The sequence below is a fragment of the Podarcis erhardii genome, assembly GCF_964252035.2.
Source record: "Podarcis erhardii genome assembly, chromosome: 1".
Taxonomy (NCBI): domain Eukaryota; kingdom Metazoa; phylum Chordata; class Lepidosauria; order Squamata; family Lacertidae; genus Podarcis; species Podarcis erhardii.
Window position 1 is genome coordinate 17,650,444 of NC_138497.1, and position 20,241 is coordinate 17,670,684.

Here is a 20,241-nt window from a genome sequence, read left to right on the forward strand (position 1 = left end):
CCTCTTGGCCCCGCCCCTCAGGTGGACCGAGGAGATAAAAGCCCCCGCGCGTGGCCGTCGAGCAGGCAGGGGCAGCGGCAGCGGCAGCGATGGGCAACAGGGTTACCCGCGAGGATTTCGAGTGGGTTTACACGGAGCAGCCCCACACGCAGCGCAGGAAAGAGATCTTAGGTGAGCCATCCTCGGGGTCCCCCTGGGAGGTCACTGCCCGCCTCGTTTTCCCACCACCCTCTGCTTTCTTGCTCCAGACCTCTTTCCTCCTAAAAACAGACGGCGTTAGGGGTTAATTCTCCGCCTGGATCAGGCCCTCTGTCAAAATCGCTTTGCCTTTTAATCCCAGGGGTGGGTGGGTGGTCTGGGCCAGGGGGCAGCTGCCCCCTCCAAATAAATCAAAATATATAACAACCTCTTCTCAGATACGTCGGTTCTGTCCACCACCCCCCCCCCCCACATAAATCCTGGCTACACCCATGTGTGTTGCTCGGAGGGCTGGCTGTGTGTGAAGATAATGAACTCTGCACATGCTTGCGGGTTCTCTTTTCGTTGCTGTTGCTTTCCGAACAGTTCCAGGGTCCTGGCGCGGAAAGGAGGGCTTTGATGGGGCCAAATCCTGGCTCCGACGACGCCTTAGGCAGGCAGCGTTTCCTGCCATGTCCAGTTTGCATCGTCTTCTCCACTTCTCTTTCTCGCATTTCCTTATAGATCCAGAAATACACGGCATTTGATGAATACATGAACACTCTCTCTCTCTCTCTCTCTCTCTTTCTCTCTCCACTCTCTGCCACGCTTCAGGTTGCAAACTTTCCCCCTGGAAAGGGGCTGCTGTGTGACAAGCAGAAATCCCACGGGTGAAGCCTTTTCTCTTCATGCATTTGTACGCATTGCGGGGGGGGGGACGGACGGGGGACGGACTCACCTGGATAATTCTTGCTTGTCATGGAAAGCTAAGGAAGGAAGGAAGGAAATTCCCAGGTTGGGGTGCACCCCCTCACCCCCTATTTCCCCATAGTCTCCCCATCCAGTTTCTGACAGCCAGCGTTCCTTTTTGAAAATGTTCCTGGAAAGCACAAAATGTTGCCTCTGAAACCACTTCTCCAATTTGGTTACTGAGCGAAAGTTCTGGTAACATTTAGAGCCACTTTCCTTGTGAAATAAGGATGGAGGCAATTTTTGTTGTTGTTGTTGTTGTGCGCACATATGTATATGTATATGTATATGTATATGTATATGTATATGTATATGTATATGTGTGTGTGTGTCCGTGTGTCCCATACCTTTCCTCCTCCAGGGAGGTCAGAGTAGAACCCTGTACACAGTTCAGTTGGCTGATGAGTCAGATTATCATGGGAGGCAGAGACTGCTTCAAAGCTGCCCAGCTCTCTCCACAGACCTAATCTGTTCACTGCACCTGACTTCTTTAGTCTTCAGGTCAGGTTCTGTAGCTATTCAAAGTCCTGCCCAGCCACACCCATAGCTAAATAGATGTAGCTTTTTTTCCCTTTCTTATAGCCTGTGGGTGCAGTGAAAAATTGCCCAACCTCTGCCATACTTTCCTTCCCTCCTTTATCAATTCCCATAACATGACATGGGAAATTGCAACATGGTATACTATGCAAAACACACTTTGTTATCTGCCCCCCCCCCCGGCAGGGGCCATTTTATTCTGCTGTGTCCTAACCTGAGGGCCAGTTTTGCATTTTCAACTCTTTTTTGCATGTTTACGGTACAGCGATCCGTATCTAGGGGACTAGTTTTAGAAATGTGGTGACTTGGGTTCAAACCAGCCCTCGGTGATTTAAAGATATCATCCTAATTCGCATTGCACTGCAATCCTTACCTGGGAGTAAGCCCCATTGGACTCAGCGAGGCTTACTTCTCAGTTGCCACGTACAGGATCAGGGGTGCCAACTTGAATAAAATATTTGGGGGGAGGACCCAGGTCACTTCTGCCCTACATAAGCAAATACATGACTCAGCACAGCCCCAGAAGTTGGCTCCTATGAAATGGACTGTGTCCCTGCTGGTGAAATTAAATAATGAGCAATTATTATTGCTTATTATATTTATTGGGACGCGGGTGGCACTATGGGTTAAACCACAGAGCCTAGGATTTGCCGATCAAAAGGTCGGAGGTTCGAATCCCTGCGACGGGGTGAGCTCCCGTTGCTCGGTCCCTGCTCCTGCCCACCTAGCAGTTTGAAAGCACATCAAAGTGCAAGTAGATAAATAGGTACCGCTCCGGCGGGAAGGTAAATGGCGTTTCCGTGCGCTGCTCTGGTTCGCCAAAAGTGGCTTAGTCATACTGGCCACATGACCTGGAAGCTGTACACCGGCTCCCTCAGCCAATAAAGCAAGATAAAGCGCCGCAACCCCAGAGTCGGCCACGACTGGACCTAATGGTCAGGGGTCCCTTTACCTTTACCTTATTATATTTATTGGTCGCTTTCCCCCAGGAAAGAAAACTCAAAGCAACATACAAAAACAAAAAATGAGGAATGAGTCCTTTAAGGCTGCACCCATCGTTTGATTGCATCAGGTAATCTTGCACTATTCTCTTGGGACCTGCGACAGAATGTTCCGAGTTCCAGTCTGCCAGCCATACTCAGTTCCAAGATGCTCTATTCCATTTCCATGTCCCACCTGCAGTTAGCATTCCAAGGTCGCTGTCCTCATTGGGCTGTTTTGCGGGCATCCCTCTTAGCATTTCCCTCTTAAACTCTGTAAATCTTGGTGTTTCCCCAGCTATTAGTTCCTAGATCCGTCCTATCTGTGAGGGCTTGGAGAGGTGCTGCCAGTCAGAGTAGACAGGCTGGGCTCAACAACTGCTAGCACATATCTCTGAGCCCAGGCAGTGCTGACATTAGGAGCCTTAAGCGTGGTTTTCTCCCAGGTGGACTTCGCATCATGAACTCCCCTGCAATCAAATGTCACCCGGCAGTGGTCATTTGGAAGTGCTAAAAACTACGTCAAGCTGGTTTGGGGGGTCACCCCTGGTTCTGGTGCAGGTCAGATCAATGCACCTCCCTCATTCTCTTAGATACAGGCAGATGGCAGCTGGAAAATGAAATGCACACTCCAAACTGCCTAATGAGTATTGGCCATTTTCAGTGGCCAAGGAAGACTGACGATTGCCTGGCTGGGGAAAATGGAAAACCAGGTGGGTGGAGGAATCTAATGGAGTATCCTGGAGTAGGGCATGGCTGGCTGGAAGGCTAAACAGGACCACTTCACACTGCAGAGACGCACATGCATGTATGTGCGCATGCACATATCTACAGATATATTTTTATGATTATTATTAAAAAAATGTTTTTATTGAAAGAGTTTCATGGATAACAAAGCTACATATAACGTCTCTGTTTTCAGTTCACAGAGTCCTTCCTGTAGGTCAGCTGCTTTGGGTGTGAGACGTTGCTGTCATAGGCATTATAAGATTGGGGGGGGAGGGGGGAGAAAAGGGGGAGGGCAGTACACACAGATATTTTAGACATGCCAGACATTTCCAAAGAGCCAGTCTTTGAAAAAATATGTTCCGCGTCATTTACCAAAACAGAATCAGGCTCATGTTAATTTATCATATAACCTATGTCTCACACCTCTTTATACCATTCTTCCATTTTATATTCTGCTTGCCCCTTCCACTTCCTAGCTCTCATGAATCATGCGGCTGTCAATAAAATATGTGAGCATGTTCTTCATAGCTTGCAAACCTTCCACCCCGTTGTAAATTGACAATAATGCTACCTTTGGACTTTCGGTCAGCTTTAACCCAGTGATTTCTGTGCCGTTGAGGTAAGAAATGATTTTGAGGAGATATGGAAGGAATTTGTACTGTTACAACGTAAAGGGGTCAAACCAGGGGTCTGCAACCTTTAAGACAAAAAGAGCCACTTGGACCCGTTTCCGAAGAAAAAAAAACCTGGGAGCCGCAAAACCATTGTGACATTTAAAACAAATATATCTCCGGAGCCGCGATCTGACAGCGGGCGGGAAGGTGACGTCGGGACGGTGCATGACTAACGCACGCACCGCCCCCATGCGACGTCACAGCCAGTACAGCGACCACCACAGTGGGGAGTGTCGGGGCGCACAATGCGCCTCCTCCCCTCGCTAGTATCCGCCCCGGAGCCGCGGCAAAGGTGTAAAAGAGCCACATGCGGCTCCGGAGCTGCGGGTTGCAGACCCCTGGGTCAAACCTTTGCAAGAGATGTTGAAATTTTGGGAGGTTGGATCGTTGCAATGGAATGGTCTCGGTGGTGGAGTGCACATTTTTATTCTTACCTATTTATGATTATTACTTTGTCAAAATAAAAAATAAAAATGGGGCGGGGGGAGGGAACCAGAAATGTCAGGAACAAACAAAAAAACCAGAATCAGGCTGATGCATGTCCTTTGTAAATCAAGGCTTGGAAAACTTGGCATTTTATTTATTTATTTGAATTTATATAAGGTTTCATTGTCAACAACAACAACAACCTCAAAGCTTCTTACAAAAAGAATGATTTAAACCATTCAAAATAAGGATAATTAAAACCAACTACTATTCTCTTAAGCAGGGATGGGAAACCTCCAGCCAAACTGAATGTTCAAATTTAGCCTGCATGGCCACTTCCCCCAGCCTCCCCACAACTGCCCCACCTGTGTGAGGCAAAGCAGATTTTCCACTTCAAAGCACCACAAAGGGTTCTGTGCAAGCAAGCCCTGCTTGGGTGTGGTGCTGTCAAGCCCCATTGATCTCCTGCTATCATTGTGGGCAGAGCCGAGCCCCAAAGGTCCCTCACTCCGTATCTTGTTGTTGTTAATTATTAGTCACATTTTTACCCTCAAAGCAGCGTACACCTTAAAAATGGAACTAACAAAGACATTAAAATCAGGTATAAAAAAAACAACAACAATGAGCAAAAATTAAATACTCCCCTGGAAGCATATCTAAAGGAAATAAGTCCTACCTACCCCAATTGAACACCACAAAGTCCCACTACCCTCTCAATTAGAAACTCAAAACCTGACTAAATAGGTTTGTTTTTGCCTGGCAGCTAAAGGCAGACAACAATGGCACCAAGCAGGTTTCCTGGGGAGAATGTTCTGCAAGCAGGGAACCACCACTGAAAAGGCCCCTTTTCGTGTTCCCACCCTCTGGTCCTCCCATGGATGGGGCACACAGAGAAGGACCACAGGTGATGATAGCAGATAAAAACATGCTGGCTGTACAGAACCTCCATGGGACACAAGAACCTGCCTTATGACAAACTAGGCCATTATTTTATTTGCAGCAAGTGTAGCTAGCCTGCAATTCAGGTTTCACTTCAGTAACTCAGAATCCTCAAATGTGTGGTTTTTGTGTGTGTTTGTTTTTTTAAATGCTGGGACTGCACTGGGTGTCAATATACCCTGTGAGAAGGTCTAGACCAGGGAAAGCAGCACTAATTGTAACTTGCATACCCTCCAACATTTCTCCGATGAAAATAGGGACCTCCCATTCCATAACAATTATTTTACTATTTATACCCCACACATCTTACTGGGTTGTCCCAGCCCCTCTGGGTGGCTTCCAACACATGTAAAAACATAATAAAACAGTAAACAGTAAAAAAAAAAAAAACTTCCCTTCAGATGGCTGAGGGGTCAGATAACTCCATACCCTCCTGGTGAAAACAGGGACATCCTAAGGAAAAGTGGGACATTCCGGGGTCTAATCAGAAACTGGGATGGCTTCTCTAAATCAGAGATGTCCCTGGAAAATAGGGGCATTTGGAGGGTCTGAACTTGATGGGGCAGCAGTTGAATGGAATGGTGTCATTTCAGTCCTGGCAGCCAAAGAGACAGGGAGAGGGAGGCTTATTGAGAAAATAGAAGGGCTAGCTTGATGCTGAGAATGAAATGTGCAGAGACCTCTTGGCTATGTGGGATTTTCTCCTCCACTGCTCTATTCTTGGATGCCACTAGAGGGAGTCCAGGCAACAACTTTTCTGATTCCCACCACTGTGCTGCACATCTGTCTCTAATTCTTGCAGGATTCTTCTTCTACCAGTCCCCCTTCCATGCAGGGAGCTGCAAAGGGATGGGGAGCTGGAAAGGAGCTGCTGGATTCTCCCCTTCCCATCCCATCCTGTCAACATCTATTCACTTGTCTGTTTGAAAACATTGCTTAGCCACCATTCACCAGAAGCTTGGGGAGAAAGAGGCCTGTTCTGAACCACACCAGGCAGGGCAGCCCCCACCATTTCTTCCCTATGGGTGGGAGGAAACCAGCAGCTCCTATTCACTGTGAGGATGCTGTACTGGCAGAATGGAGGGTGGTGGGGTGTTTGCCGGGGAGACAAGAAGTCCAGCCTCCAAGGAATACGCCACAGCCATTGTTGCCGCCGTGGTGGCAGCAGCGGGCAATGTATTCCTTGGAGGCCAGATCTGCTGCCTCTGTGGATCCTACCGCCTGAGGCAGTTGCCTCACCTTGTCTAATGGGTGGACCAGACCTTCGTGGAGGCCTGGTTTATGTCGGGTAGGTAGCCTGATGGATATTAGGGGCAGAGGGATTTGTCTAGTTGGCACCACAATTCCACGATTGGATGCCAGGCAGTTTGGGCTACATTTGTCCTAACGTTTTTTTTCCTCCCCAGCGAAGTACCCAGCCATCAAGTCTCTCATGGGGCCAGATCCCTACTTGAAATGGATAGTGACGGGGATGGTGTTCACCCAGCTTCTGGCCTGCTACCTTGTGAGAGACCTTTCCTGGAAGTGGATCTTCTTCTGGGCCTATGCTTTCGGGGGCTGCATCAACCACTCCATGACCCTGGCCATCCACGACATCTCCCACAACGTGGCCTTTGGCAACAAGCAAATCAAGTGGAACCGGTGGTTTGCCGTCTTTGCCAACTTGCCCATTGGACTCCCCTACTCGGCCTCCTTCAAGAAGTACCACATAGACCACCACCGATACCTTGGCGGAGACTCGTTGGATGTGGACATCCCCACAGACTTTGAGGGCTGGTTCTTCTGCACTCCCTTTCGGAAGATGATCTGGCTTGTCTTCCAGCCCCTTTTCTATGCCTTGAGACCTCTCTATATCAACCCCAAAACAATTACCGAGATGGAAATACTTAACGCTTTGGCCCAGTTCTCTGTCGACTTGATCATCTACTACCTGTGGGGTTTGAAGCCTGTTGTTTATTTAATATCAGGGACGTTGCTTTGCATGGGCTTGCACCCTTTTTCGGGGCACTTCATAGCAGAACACTATATGTTCCTGAAAGGTTATGAAACGTATTCCTACTATGGACCCCTCAACTGGATCACCTTTAACGTGGGCTATCATATGGAGCACCATGATTTCCCCAGCGTTCCTGGATCTAAGCTGCCAATGGTAAGCTCTAGAGTTTTTGACCCTTGCAAACAGGTTTGGCTCTCTGGGCGTTGCTGAAATACAACACCCTTCGGGCCCAAGCAAGCATGGCAGTGGCAAGGGATGATGGGAGTTGTGGTTCAGCAACATCTGGACGAGCCAAAGGTTGTGAAGCTAGTTTACATATGCAGCTTATGAAAGAAAAGTGGCTCCTGAATCCTGAAATTAGAGGTGGTGCAGTTAGGTAATTTTAGACTCCGGACTTAACGACCTGGTAGGAAGGCATCTATTTAGACAGTAGCATGCATTAACTTCAAAATGTGATAAGCCAGCGTTGTTGTGTTTGGGAGCCTCCCTGCTCATACCTGCACCTTAATGTCATCGCTGCTCGGGGAGATGCAGTGGGAATAATGGTATTTAAATATACAGAATAAAGTAAGTGAATGCAGATTGCTAGCCAGACACTATTTTGTAGCTGGCTTAACCCCAAGCACCAAAGATACTCTAGATCAGCGTTTCCCAAACTTGGGTCTCCAGCTGTTTTTGGACTACAACCCCCATCTTCCCTAGCTAACAAAACGATTGGTCAGAGATGGTGGGATGATGATGATAGCAGCCACTTTGGGCGGCTTACAGCACATATAAAAACATAGCAAAACCTCAAACATCAAAAACTTCTCGATACAGGGCAATTGTAGTCCAAAACCATCTGGAGAACTAAGTTTGGAAAACACTACTCTAGATGAAAATAATACCTTCTAGGCCTTAGGAAAGATGCTTTCATAGGAATCTGAGGGCAGTGAGGAGAATTATAGGCCTAGGACTTGCCGATTGGAGTTCAAATCCCCATGACGGGGTGAGCTCCCATTGCAGTGGAATTTGCTGCCAAGGAGTGTGGTGGAGTCTCCTTCTTTGGAGGTCTTTAAGCAGAGGCTTGACAACCATATGTCAGGAGTGCTCTGATGGTGTTTCCTGCTTGGCAGGGGGTTGGACTCGATGGCCCTTGTGGTCTCTTCCAACTCTATGATTCTATGATTCTATGCTCAGTCCCAGCTCCTGCCAACCTAGCAGTTCAAAAGCACGGCAAAAAGTGCAAGTAGATAAATAGGTACTGCTCTGGCAGGAAGGTAAACGGCGTTTCCGTGCACTGCTCTGGTTCACCAGAAGCAGCTTAGTCTTGCTGGCCACATGACCCAGAAACTGTCTGCAGACAAATGCCAGCTCCCTCGGCCTATAGAGCGAGATGAGCCCTGAGTTGTTCGTGACTGGACCTAATGGTCAAGGCTCCCTTTACCTTTACCTTTATGTTACTACAGTCATACCTCATTTTACGTCCTCTTCATGTTACGTTCTTTTAGGTTACGTCCTGCAGCGACCCAGAAGTACTGGAAAGGGTTACTTCTGGGTTTCGCTGTTTGTGCATGTGCAGAGGCACAAAATGACGTCACGTGCATGCGCAGAAGCGGCGAATCGCGACCTGCGTGTGCGCAGATGCGCTGCTGCAGGTTGTGTTCTTTTCATGTTGCGAATGGGCCTCCGGAACAGATCCCGTTCGCAACCAGAGGTACCACTGTACAGTGGTACCTCAGATTAAGAACTTAATTTGTTCTGGAGGTCCATTCTTAACCTGAAACTGTTCTTAACCTGAGGTACCACTTTAGCTAATGGGGCCTCCCGCTGCCGCTGCCGCGTAATTTCTGTTCTCATCCTGAAGCAAAGTTCTTAACCTGAGGTACTATTTCTGGGTTAGCAGAGTCTGTAACCTGAAGCGTCTGTAACCTGAAGCGTCTGTAACCCGAGGTACCACTGTACTGGCAAATAGATGCAACCTCAAGACACTCTGTGCTGCTTTTTCCCAGTTCTTTTTTTATTAAGTTTAGCAGTATATATAAGCAAACGTTCATGAAATAAAAGCACAGCAAAACAATAACAGTGTGTAACCAGTTAAGTGTCATTTATCATCAGGGTCCAGAAAAGGGCAACTCCCCTAAGGAGAAAGGTTGCAGTGTTTAGGGAAAAAGCAAACAAGAGGTGACATGATGGAGGTTTATAAGATTTTGCATGTTGTGGAGAAAGTGGATAAAAAGTATAAGCCTCGAAAGAAAACATGGTTGAGCAACACTTTTACAAAGGTGTGTTGCAGTCCTCAGAAGGCACAATACATCTCTAGACTCCCTTTTGTTTTTGCTTTTTTTGCTGTAACAGACTAAGGGTCAAGGTGGATGATAGGCCAAATGCATGCTCATACTTCTTGTATGTCTGTGTAGCAGTGTTCCATTTTGTTTCTGCGTCTGTTTAAATAGCAGGTGAGGAGGGCAAAAGGAAAAGGAAAAACAAACACAGACCTTAGTGTGACCAATGCTTCCCCCATAAGCACAGCAAGGTGGGGGTTTTTTTAGGTAGCTGGCTTTTGTTAAAAAAGGGCTACCGATCCAACGTTTGTTCAACTCATTAAATAGACTTCATGCAAATATGTGAGCATGACTGATTTTGATTCTTAACTTAGTTGGACATACACACGCACACACCCAGTTCTGTGGCATGCAGGGAGTTCTGTGGCTAGGTTCCCTACACCCAAAAGCTAATATCTGCAAGAAAAGCTGCTTTGGGAAAGGGGATTTTCATTGGGACCGCGATACAGGAGGAAATAATTTTTTTAAATAAAAAAAGTAACTTGTCTTCCCCATGTGCCGTGGTCCCAGTTGACACGCACCCCCCCCCCCGATGTATGTTTAAAAAGACACAAATCCAGGTATATAAACTGCAGTCGTGCGTTCAATTCTTTAGCTCAGAAGCAGGCCCCTTCCCTTTTCCTGCGCACATATTCCCAAAAGAGCCCAGTCTTATCAGCTACTTTGTGGAATGTGGTGCGATCGGCTCCCCACCCCCACCCCCCCAAGCAATACAATAGGGCTTGTCATACTTTCAGGCGGGTTATTGCCCTGGGGACAAATAAGTAACTTATTAATTTTTTTAAAATAATATTTATTACTTTTAAAATTTACAAAAAAGAAAGAGAAGAAAAAAGAAAAAAAGGAAAAAACATAAAAGGGAAAAAACAATACAATACAATACAATATATAAACAATACAAAACACAACATTGACACATTAAACTAAACAAACCAAAGCAAAAACAATTTAAAAACATACATCATACCATTTCAGTACTCTATCTTTCATTCCCTTGTTTCATCGACCTCCTCTCACCTCCCTTTTTGTATTCCACTTCTATTAATTGCTACAGCAATTCCTTTCCATCTTTCTCTATTTTCTGTCATCTAAATATCTTAACATATTTTTACCCTTATTTTCCATTAATACTATAATGCTTATTTATGCTTAACTCCTTATAACATTTCTACTAAAGCCATAAGATTTCATTCCAACATTTTTCTAACACTCAATAATTTTACAATATTTCTATTTCTAAAAATAAACTTTAAACTTTTTCCAATCTTCTTCCACCATCTCTTCTCCCCTGTCTCGGATTCTGCCAGTCATTCGTCAATACCATATAGTCCATCAACCTGGTGATCTTCTGTCCAAGGCTCTTAACTCTTTTCCAAGTCCCTTCTGCAGGTCTTCTTCATATTTATACATGCACTTTACTTTGTCTTCTACTGATCTTGTTCCTATTTTCCTTCCTTTGATGCTGAAGAGCAGATCTCGGGGAAGCTCCAACCAAGCAATGCTTTTATTCCTTCTCGACAGGTCAGCCAAATCTCCATGGTTAAATCTAGAATCCATAAGGTATTTCAGGACATGTTTCAAAATTCCTCCAAATCTAAAGGCCCCCACAGCTCCAATCTCCTCACGACCCAAGTCCAAATCCCAAAGGTCAGTAAATCCCTGCATGAAGGGATCTATCCAACTTTCCTTCTCCAGTCCAGGCAGGGCTCCGATCCTCAAAATCTGACTTTTTCTAAATTCAATAATAAAAGGCCTCAACTTATGGTCCTCAATTTGCCTCTGTAAGGCTGGGGCTCCCACTTGTATTACTTTAGGTTCAACAACAACAACTTTCTCCTTCGCCTTCTCGACAATTTGCCTTGTCAAAGTAGATTCCTGTATCAGATCCTGAATAATTTCTGTATCAATGTTCACTTTTTGCCCCAAATTAGTCACTTTTTGTCCCAAGTTATCAATTTTAGTAGCCATAACATCCGTCTTCTTATGGAGCTATTCCAACGAGTGACTTATGTCATAATGCAATCACTAAAGCTTCTTCTGTCGACATTCTCAAATAGTCCAAGGTCAATCCCTGATTCTCACAGGACTTCCGGGTTAGCGCCTCTGGCAATGGTGGAATTCCTCTGATCGGGAGGAATTTGCTCCGTGGAAACAGGGTCTGGCCGCCACGGCGAAGGTGGAGACCCACTAAAAATCACAGGCGGGAGAAGCCTGTGAACCTGGGATTCAGCTGGCACCTTTTGCGCCTCCCCTACTCGCGGGGAAACCCGGTTTCGGGAATCCGGAGCGACGTGGGGTGAGCGGCACGGTGCTTCGAATTGATTGCTTCTTTCACGGAGTGAAGCCGCATTGCTGTTGCCGGAGAGCGCTGACTTTTTCCTGTGGACAACTCGATTTTAAACAACTACCCATGAGTAGAACGGAAAATTGGATCTATAAATGTCTTAATTTGGCACCGAAACGGGAAGGTTTCAAACAGGAAGTCCGCCTTCCCCTTTTGTAAATAGATTGAAGCAAAGACGCTGCAAGCTAAGGTCTTGGAAAGTCTTCCGCAAAAGATTAAACTTCCATCGATTAAACTATTAAACCCCCCTTGGAAGCAGGAGAAGAGGGGGGAAATTTTGGATCGCGCAAGCCTGCAGGAGAGAGTGATGAAAATTAAATCACCACCGCTCTGAACCTGAAAAGGGGCTGCCAGTAAGATTGACGTTTTGAAGTTCATTGGCTGTGAATAGAACGTATGTTGACAGTTAGCTAAATAAGAGAAATATATTGTTTCCATTGTCCTCTTCTGTGTTTAAAAAGGAGGAAAAGTAACTGAAAATTGAAACTATCTTTATTGCTTGAACTGTGCTTAAAAGGATTGACACAAATAGAAACTGTTTCCCTCTAGAGGGAGCCTTTGAAACTGTTGAGCTGGGCTGGGGGAATCAGCTGCAAGATAAGAGGCTACAAGTAACTTATTAAATGAGTGCCTTTCCGCAGTGACAAATCAACTGGCTTGTGCAATGACAGTCGCTGCACACAAATGTAGATAGACAAGTCGAATTCTGCCAGCTCAGTGATTTTTCTTAATTCCAGAGTTCCAGAACAAGCTTTATAACCCGTTCGAAGCCAGAAATAGCCGTATCACTGTTTCCTTGGCATGGTCTGCTTCCTGCTTGTTCCTGATGGGGCACTGAGATAGCTCCGTTGATAGAGCATGACACTCTTAATCTCAGGGTTGTGGTTTTGACCCCAACGTTGGGCAAGGGTTCCTGCTTTGCAGGGCCTGGACTAGTTGACCCTCGTGGTCCCTCCCAACTCTACAATTCTGTGATTTTATGAAATGCAGTAATTGGGTGGCAAATGTATATCATTGACTGTTAAGGTGACAAAAGGAAAGGAAGCTTCTTGTTATTGTTGTACATGGTTTTGCCTCTGTGACGCTCCATAGTTTTCAAATGTCTTACCAATGAACTTCAGAAGGGAAGGCTCTCTGTGCCAGTCCTCTGATGGATGCAGAAAGCCAGCCCCAGAGCTCTCTCCTTTGAAGTTATCGCCCGGTGTCAGGTGATGAGCAGGTAGATGGGACTTATCCAGCTTTCAAAGTTGGCCCACAAGGTGAGGGACTTGGCAGGAATGAAGATACAGCCCACTAGCCAGTTTGAGTTCTCTACACCTTTCCTGCTATAAAACACCCCCCTCCCTGTTTCTGCGCTATTCATTCCTCCCAATTTCACTCCTAACCAACCATCCAAAACCGGAACGGATCCTGAATCACACCGACACTTGTGTAGCAGTGCAGAATGGGGCACCTGCGGACCTCCCCTCATCCTCCCCCATCCGTGGTCACACCGGCTGGGGCTGATGGGAGCTGGAGACCACCATAGCTTCCCCAAACTTCTAGGATTGCATCTAATTATGTGGAAGCTTATCCAGAAAGCATCTAGGAGCGTATGTGACCATCCACTGCGTCTTCTATTTGGAGGCACGCTTCTTCTGCTAAGGGATGTTCCAATCCGATGACAGCAGCCATTGCTAGACTGAAGAAGAAGAAGAAGGTAAAGGTAAAGGGACCCCTGACCATTAGGTCCAGACCTGACCGACTCTGGGGTTGCAGTGCTCATCTCGCTTTATTGGCCGAGGGAGCTGGCATACAGCTTCTGGGTCATGTGGCCAGCATGACTAAGCCACTTCTGGCAAACCAGAGCAGCACACGGAAACACCATTTACCTTCCCGCCGGAGCAGTACCTATTTATCTACTTGCACTTTGACTTGCATTCGAACTGCTAGGTTGGCAGAAGCAGGGACCAAGCAACAGGAGCTCACCCTGTCACGGGGATTCGAACCGCTGACCTTCTGATCAGCAAGTCCTAGGCTCTGATCGGCAAGAAAACACAGTACAAATTCAGCAAGCTGCATTATGTCCTACCTGGACAGTCACAGATTCCAGATTCCTGCAACTTTGGCTTACATTTTAACTTGGAAGCTGGCAAGTGAAGGTCAAAAATCTGTGCTGGGACTGGGAAAGACAGAAACAATGGAGCTTTTTTAAAAAAGCATTTTATTTTTTCTTAGCACACCTTAAAACTGGTAGGGCTTCTGCCAGCCAACAGGCCTTCAAGCTGCCAGCTGGCTATTCCCAGTCTAGAAAACAGAATTAATCATCTAAATTATCTGACTGCCCCGGTTCTGTCAAATGAATGCTCAGGTTAGGTTGCAATGCTGCCATGGTGTGAGGGAGATTCTTGCTCTGCCACATTCAGAGCCCTGCTAGCTCCTCGAGGCCAAAGGATGAGGGATCCAACAGGACTTTTTCCTTCCCTCTTCCCTTCTCCCCTCGACCGACTGCAATGGGATTTGAATTCCAAGGTGTATGAACCATGAAAAATCTCTTCGCTCTCAAAAGTAATCTGGGTCGCTTTCATTTGTTCATTGGGTTTACTCTTGGCATAAATTCTACTAGCCTGCATTCAGACAGCACTCCATTCCGTTTTCCGGACACGACAATTTTAGCGTTTTTACATCATCTGTCATGCCACGTAAAAGTCACTGCAGAAATTTAGCAAACATTTCCACGTTAACTGCTTTGGGCGGGGGGGACACAGGAGTTTTGTGCTCGGTTTGCATGTGTCAAAATTCAAGGGTGGGGTGTTTTTTTGGAATGCAGTTCTTTCCTGCTGTTTCAATGGGTAAATCATAGGAGAGCCTAAGTGCGCATGTGCATAAAGGGTGGCAACACATCCACAAGTGTCAGCTGTTGTGTCACACCACACTCACTGGTGTGAATGAAATTTAGGGTGACACGACGCTCTTGGTCAAAGGGCAGAGTTTCATAACACAGCAGGTACTGCTGCTTTAAAGCAGGATTAGAAACCAGGACTGAAGTGCTAGCATTATAAGCAGCAAACCTCATGTCCAAATGCATTCTAAGATAGATGTTTCACAGATAAAAGAACAGTGGGTATTTTTTTTCTTTTGCTCTTGCAGGTAAAGAAGATAGCAGCAGAATATTATGACAACCTGCCTCAGCACCAGTCTTGGGTTCGAGTTCTCTGGGACTTCATTTTTGATGACTCCATCGGTCCTTATTCAAGGGTGAAGAGAATATGCAAGGTGGCATCAGACTCTCGATAGCTGCGGACTCTGCCCTTTCCCCCTTTATAAGCTTAATGGACCTTTGCACCCTGTATACTTCCCCCATCCAAACAAACGAGTCTGTTCTTTGAATCACGTAATCACGTAAGAGCTGATGTAATATTTCTGACACTCAAGGAGTTTTTGTAACTTTGATATGAAGAAATATTACAATGAAGCCAGTGGGAAGCGCCTGAAAATGTATAGTATAGTAAAGTATAGTTTAAAAAAAATTAACAGACCTTTTTCTTTTTAGGCTGTTTGACATAGGGACGCGGGTGGCGCTGTGGGTTAAACCACAGAGCCTAGGACTTGCCGATCAGAAGGTCGGCAGTTCGAATCCCCGTGACGGGGTGAGCTCCCGTTGCTCAGTCCCTGCCACAACCCCAGAGTTGGTCACGACTGGACCTAATGGCCAGGGGTCCCTTTACCTTTACCTTAGGCTGTTGGGCTCACCCTGGTTTTCTGATGCTTTGAACTACATTGCTCATCAGACATGGTTAGGCACAGTGGGATCTGTGAGCTCAACATCTATATTCCAGGGTTGTTTCAATGGAGAGGTGAGACACTTTCCTTCTCACAACAAACAGGGAGACCTCTGGACAGACACACAAGAGTAGTTCTCCAGCTGAGAAGTCTCCTGTTCTTCCGCTGGCCCCGAAGAATATCAGGATCAAAATGTTTCTCTTCAGAGACCTCATGTTCTCTGCCTGCCCCTCCAGAAAGGACTGAAGAGTTACGGGAGCATGTCCAAGGACAACAGTGGCAGAACCAGGACTCACTAGTGGGTCACAACCTGACCCAAGGTGGGTTGCAACAGGGAGTGCTACTACCATGCAAATATATGGGAAAGGACTGAAGATGCCTGCATTAGGGGGAAATAATTCTTAATTACACCCTGCAAACATGCATCATATGATCGTTCCCCTGGATAACACAGACTCCAGCAGTCCTGGGGATCATTGTAATTATCAAGCAGGGACAGCTCAGTAGAGCATAAGGCTCTTAGTCTCAGGGTTTGAGCCCCATGCTGGGCAAAAGAGTCCTGGATTGCAGAGGGTTGGACTAGATCAGGCTTTCCCAAACTCCAGCTCTTTTTGGACTACAGTTCCCATCATCTGTGACCACTGGTCCTGCTAGCTAGCGATGATGGGAGTTGTAGTCCACAAACCGTTGGAGACCCAAGTTTGGGAAACATTCCACAAATGGGGAGCTACCACTGAAAAGGCCCTGTCACGGGTCACTGCCGATTAGGAAGCCCCTGGAGGTGACACCAGCAACAAAGGCCCTTAGTAGTGCATAGGGCTTTTTCTACACAAAGTGGGGGTGGTTTCAGGGACCACACGGCATATATGCAATTTATAATGTGGATCTTCCAGTTTGTGATGATTATGATGGTACTTTGCTTAGGTGATGGGAGGCAGCAGCGTTAGTAAAGTTCCTTGCATGGTCAGTTTTGGCCATCGCAACATCAAAGTGTAAACAACTGTACTTCTTACAACACCCCGTTTTTCTAGCACCACCAGGGACCAGAAACAAAATGTTCTGGGAGAGCCAGATTAGTTCCAGGGTACGGCTACCCCTGATTTTGCTAAGAAGCACAGTGGAGTCCAAGTGTGTTGCAGAGGGATGAAAGAAAAGCCAAGCAATGCCACATGGACAATGAACAATTTATTACCAATATGAACACAGATACTGTGAAGCAATGATGTACCGCTGTAATATTGTGATAGCTCTGAGACCAGGGACTTGCTGTCTGACAGCTGGGCATCATTCGGCCTCTTCAGGCGATGCCACAAATAAGGTTTTGTTGGCAAAAAAAAAAAAAAAAAAAAAAGGTCTTCGTTTACATTGCAGTCTACCAGTAAAATTACTCTGAAGTCATCTAGTAAAAGCGAATGGTTCACGTGTTTCCTTACCTACTATATACTAAAAAAAAAGTCATACATTTAAATAAGCAAATACAAAATACAAAAAAGGCTGACCAACTCTGATGTGCATTGTCAGATGAAATTTTAAAAAATCCAGAAATTTAAATTTTAATATTTTCTTTTTTTTTAAGATTTTAAGACTTCTCTCTCTCTCTGTTTTTTTTTTTTTAAATGAAGCAAATCCAAGGCAGCAGCAAGCCTCAAAGTCTGCTGAGTCTGCTAATAAAAAGGATTTAAGAACAAAAGACAGAGCCAGGTGTCCTCTTTCACCATCTTGCATGGTCTTGGGATGCTCGGAAACGATCCAGTTGCCTTTCACATCCTATGTGGCTTCTAGATGGTTCCATGGCCATTATGTCGTGCTGATTCTACTCAACTCTTGCCTGATGGCTGAAAAAAAGAGGAAACAATAAAAAGAAGGGAGTAAGCCAGAGCTTACGGTCAAGGCACCATACTGTCATAGCTTCACACCTAAACTAAAGACCACTGACTCTACTTTGGGAAGTGGTTAAGATTATAAAAGTTGTGGCGGCAGCAGCAAGAGAAGGACGGTACAGATCCTAGCTGTGCACACACACACCATACACTTGAAGAGTCCTTGGGAGCTGTAGCTTACCCCCAACAGAGCTACAATTCCCAGCACCCTTAAACTACAGTTCCAGCTATTCGTTTTGGGTGTGTGTGTGTGATGCTTTAAATGTATGAAGGCAGTATCTACACCATCCTTCCCTCGCTGCTTGATTCAGGGCTGGCTTACCTGTGGCCCCTCCAGATGTTGCCAGACCACGGCTCTGCATTGCAGGGGGGTTGGACTAGATGACCCTTGGGGGTACAATTCTCTACAAACTCCCATCACCTCTGACCACTGTCCTGGCTGGCTGGCAGGGGCTGATGGGAGATGGAGTCCAACAGCATCACAGGCTGCCCACATCTGGCTCACAGCAGATGGGATGATGGGAGAGTCGCAGGTAAGCCACCCCTGGCTTCAGCAACATATCGAGTGCCAAGGGTTGGCCTGGAAGGATGCCAAGGCAAGGCTGTTCAGTTGTGTGTGTAAGGCAGGGCTGATGTGGCAGCGAGAGCAAAGATAAACATGGGCGCAAAACTGGATTTTTATGAGACATGAGGCTCTGCTGGCCTTTCTCTGTGGCACAGGATTCACAAACGTTCCAGACCGAGTGGCAGAAAAAAGACTATTCCAGGTGTCTCTCTGGGGAGACTTAATCGTATTTCCTTCTCCATGGGAATAATATTTCTTTGTGGGTACTGGGCTAGGAATTGCAGATACAGGGGTAGTCAATGTGGTGCCCTTCGGATACGGACCACAAATCCCATCATCCTCAGCCAACACAGCCGGCGGTCAGGGATGTTGGAGTTGTCATCCACAGTAACCAGAGGGCACCATGTGGAACAGTGGAACAGACAACCTCAGGTGGAGGTGGACTCTCAGAAAGTGATGGGCAAGTTTGTAAGCAGAGGATGGGAGGCTGTAGCAATGGGCAGAGGATTAGGGAGGCTGTAGCAATGGGCTTCCTGCACTGGTTTAGGTGACCTTTGAGGTACCTTCCAACACTGCAATTCCACCCTTGGCCAAAGCGAGAAATGCATTTCATGCCCAACCACCCCTCCTCGCTTCTTACCATCGATTATCTCTTCTTTTACTTTGTGTAATTCTTTTACAACTTCCTCCAATATTTCCTTGAAAGACAAAAAATAAAAATTAAAAATTAAAATGTCCAAAGAAAGAAAGAAAAGTCCTTTGCACTGGTATAAATGGAACTTCTCCTAAGAAAGCACTTAACTGGTCCCTATGAGAGCCAGTGTGGTGTAGTGGTTAAGAGTAGTAGACTCGTAATCTGGTGAACCGGGTTCGCTTCCCCGCTCCTCCACCTTGGGCTAGTCACACTTCTCTGAAGTCTCTCAACCTCACTCACCTCACAGAGTGTTAGTTGTGGGGGTGGAAGGGAAAGGAGATTGTAAGCCGCTTTGAGACTCCTTAGGGTAGTGATAAAGCGGGATATCAAATCTAAACTCCTTCTTCTATGTTGCATGAGATCGCCTGCATGAGATGCAGAATTGTTTTTATCAGTCACTGACTTTGAAGCAGCCATGTGTGGACGTGTACTTGTTTTCCATAGTTTATTATGGTGAAAGTGTTGGCACAGCACCTAGCATAAACTTTGGACTAAGGCTGCAGTTTCTATGTCTGCCCAGGATTACACAGAACTGTCGCCAATACAGTTCCCTCGGTTTACGAACTTAATCCGTTTCGGAAGTCCGTTCTTAAACTGAAACCGTTCTTAAACCGAGGCGCCCTTTCCCTAATGAGGCCTCCTGCCACCAGTGCCCTTCCACTGTTCGGCTTCCATTCATAGACCGAGGTAAAGTTCGCAAACCGGGACACTACTTCCGGTTTTGCGGAGTTCGTAAACCGAATAGTTTGTAAACAGGGCTGTTCTTAAACCCGAGGTACCACTGTACTGGGCAATGGGCCTGCCCTGGTATAACAAGGCTACTTCCTATGTTCTTATTTACAGCAAGAAGCTGTAACCCAAAGAATAAATGAAAAACTGCTCTTATCTGCATCCAGAGCCAGCGCCGAGGGCCTTCTGGCGGTTCCCTCATTGCGAGAAATGAGGTTACAGGGAACGAGGCAGAGGGCCTTCTTGGTAGTGGCGCCCTCCTTGTGGAACGCCCTCCCTTCAGATGTGAAGGAAATAAGTAGCTATCTTATCTTTAAAAGACATCTGAAGGCAGCCCTGTTTAGGGAAGTTTTAAATATTTAATGCTGTATTGTTTTTAACACTCGATTGGGAGATGCCCAGAGTGGCTGGGGAAACTCAGCCAGATAAATAATAAATTATTATTATTATTAATTATTATTATTATTCTGTGTGAAAAACTCCCAACTCACTTGTTTCATGCGATCAAAATCTAAGGTGTCCATGGCCACGTCATTGCTGCTGCTTGCAGGTTTCATCCTTGAAAAAGAGAGGAACAAAATAAAACAAAGAGGGACATTCTTCAACATTTTCTAAAGCCACTGGCCATGATGTTGGCCATTCTTCCTCGCACAAAGAGGTGCATAAAAGCAGGTGGAAGGAGCTCATGAGGGGTTAATTGCTTTGACCCTCCACCGCTCCCTTTTGCATCACGGG

The 20,241-nt window shown here is 46.2% G+C and overlaps 2 protein-coding genes across 14 annotated transcripts in view; one reads left to right on the top strand and one right to left on the bottom strand.

Moving 5' to 3' along the window:
• Nucleotides 1–46: 46 nt before the first annotated feature.
• Nucleotides 47–15,229, top strand: DEGS2 (delta 4-desaturase, sphingolipid 2). The gene is made up of 3 exons (XM_081865303.1): nucleotides 47–171; nucleotides 6,619–7,361; nucleotides 15,006–15,229. The coding sequence occupies exons 1-3, from the start codon at nucleotides 90–92 to the stop codon at nucleotides 15,150–15,152; spliced, it is 972 nt and encodes a 323-aa protein (XP_081721429.1). The 5' UTR covers nucleotides 47–89; the 3' UTR covers nucleotides 15,153–15,229.
• Nucleotides 15,230–16,810: 1,581 nt separating this feature from the next.
• Nucleotides 16,811–20,241, bottom strand: part of EVL (Enah/Vasp-like) — a 144,028-nt gene continuing 140,597 nt past the window's right edge. For all 13 annotated transcript variants that reach the window (XM_081860455.1, XM_081860446.1, XM_081860447.1 and 10 more), the window contains 3 exons: nucleotides 19,998–20,064; nucleotides 18,724–18,781; nucleotides 16,811–17,473 (listed from right to left, as the gene is read on the bottom strand). In XM_081860455.1, coding sequence (XP_081716581.1) covers nucleotides 17,436–17,473; nucleotides 18,724–18,781; nucleotides 19,998–20,064 — 163 coding nt within the window. In that variant the 3' untranslated portion in view covers nucleotides 16,811–17,435. The remainder of the gene's footprint in view (nucleotides 17,474–18,723; nucleotides 18,782–19,997; nucleotides 20,065–20,241) is intronic.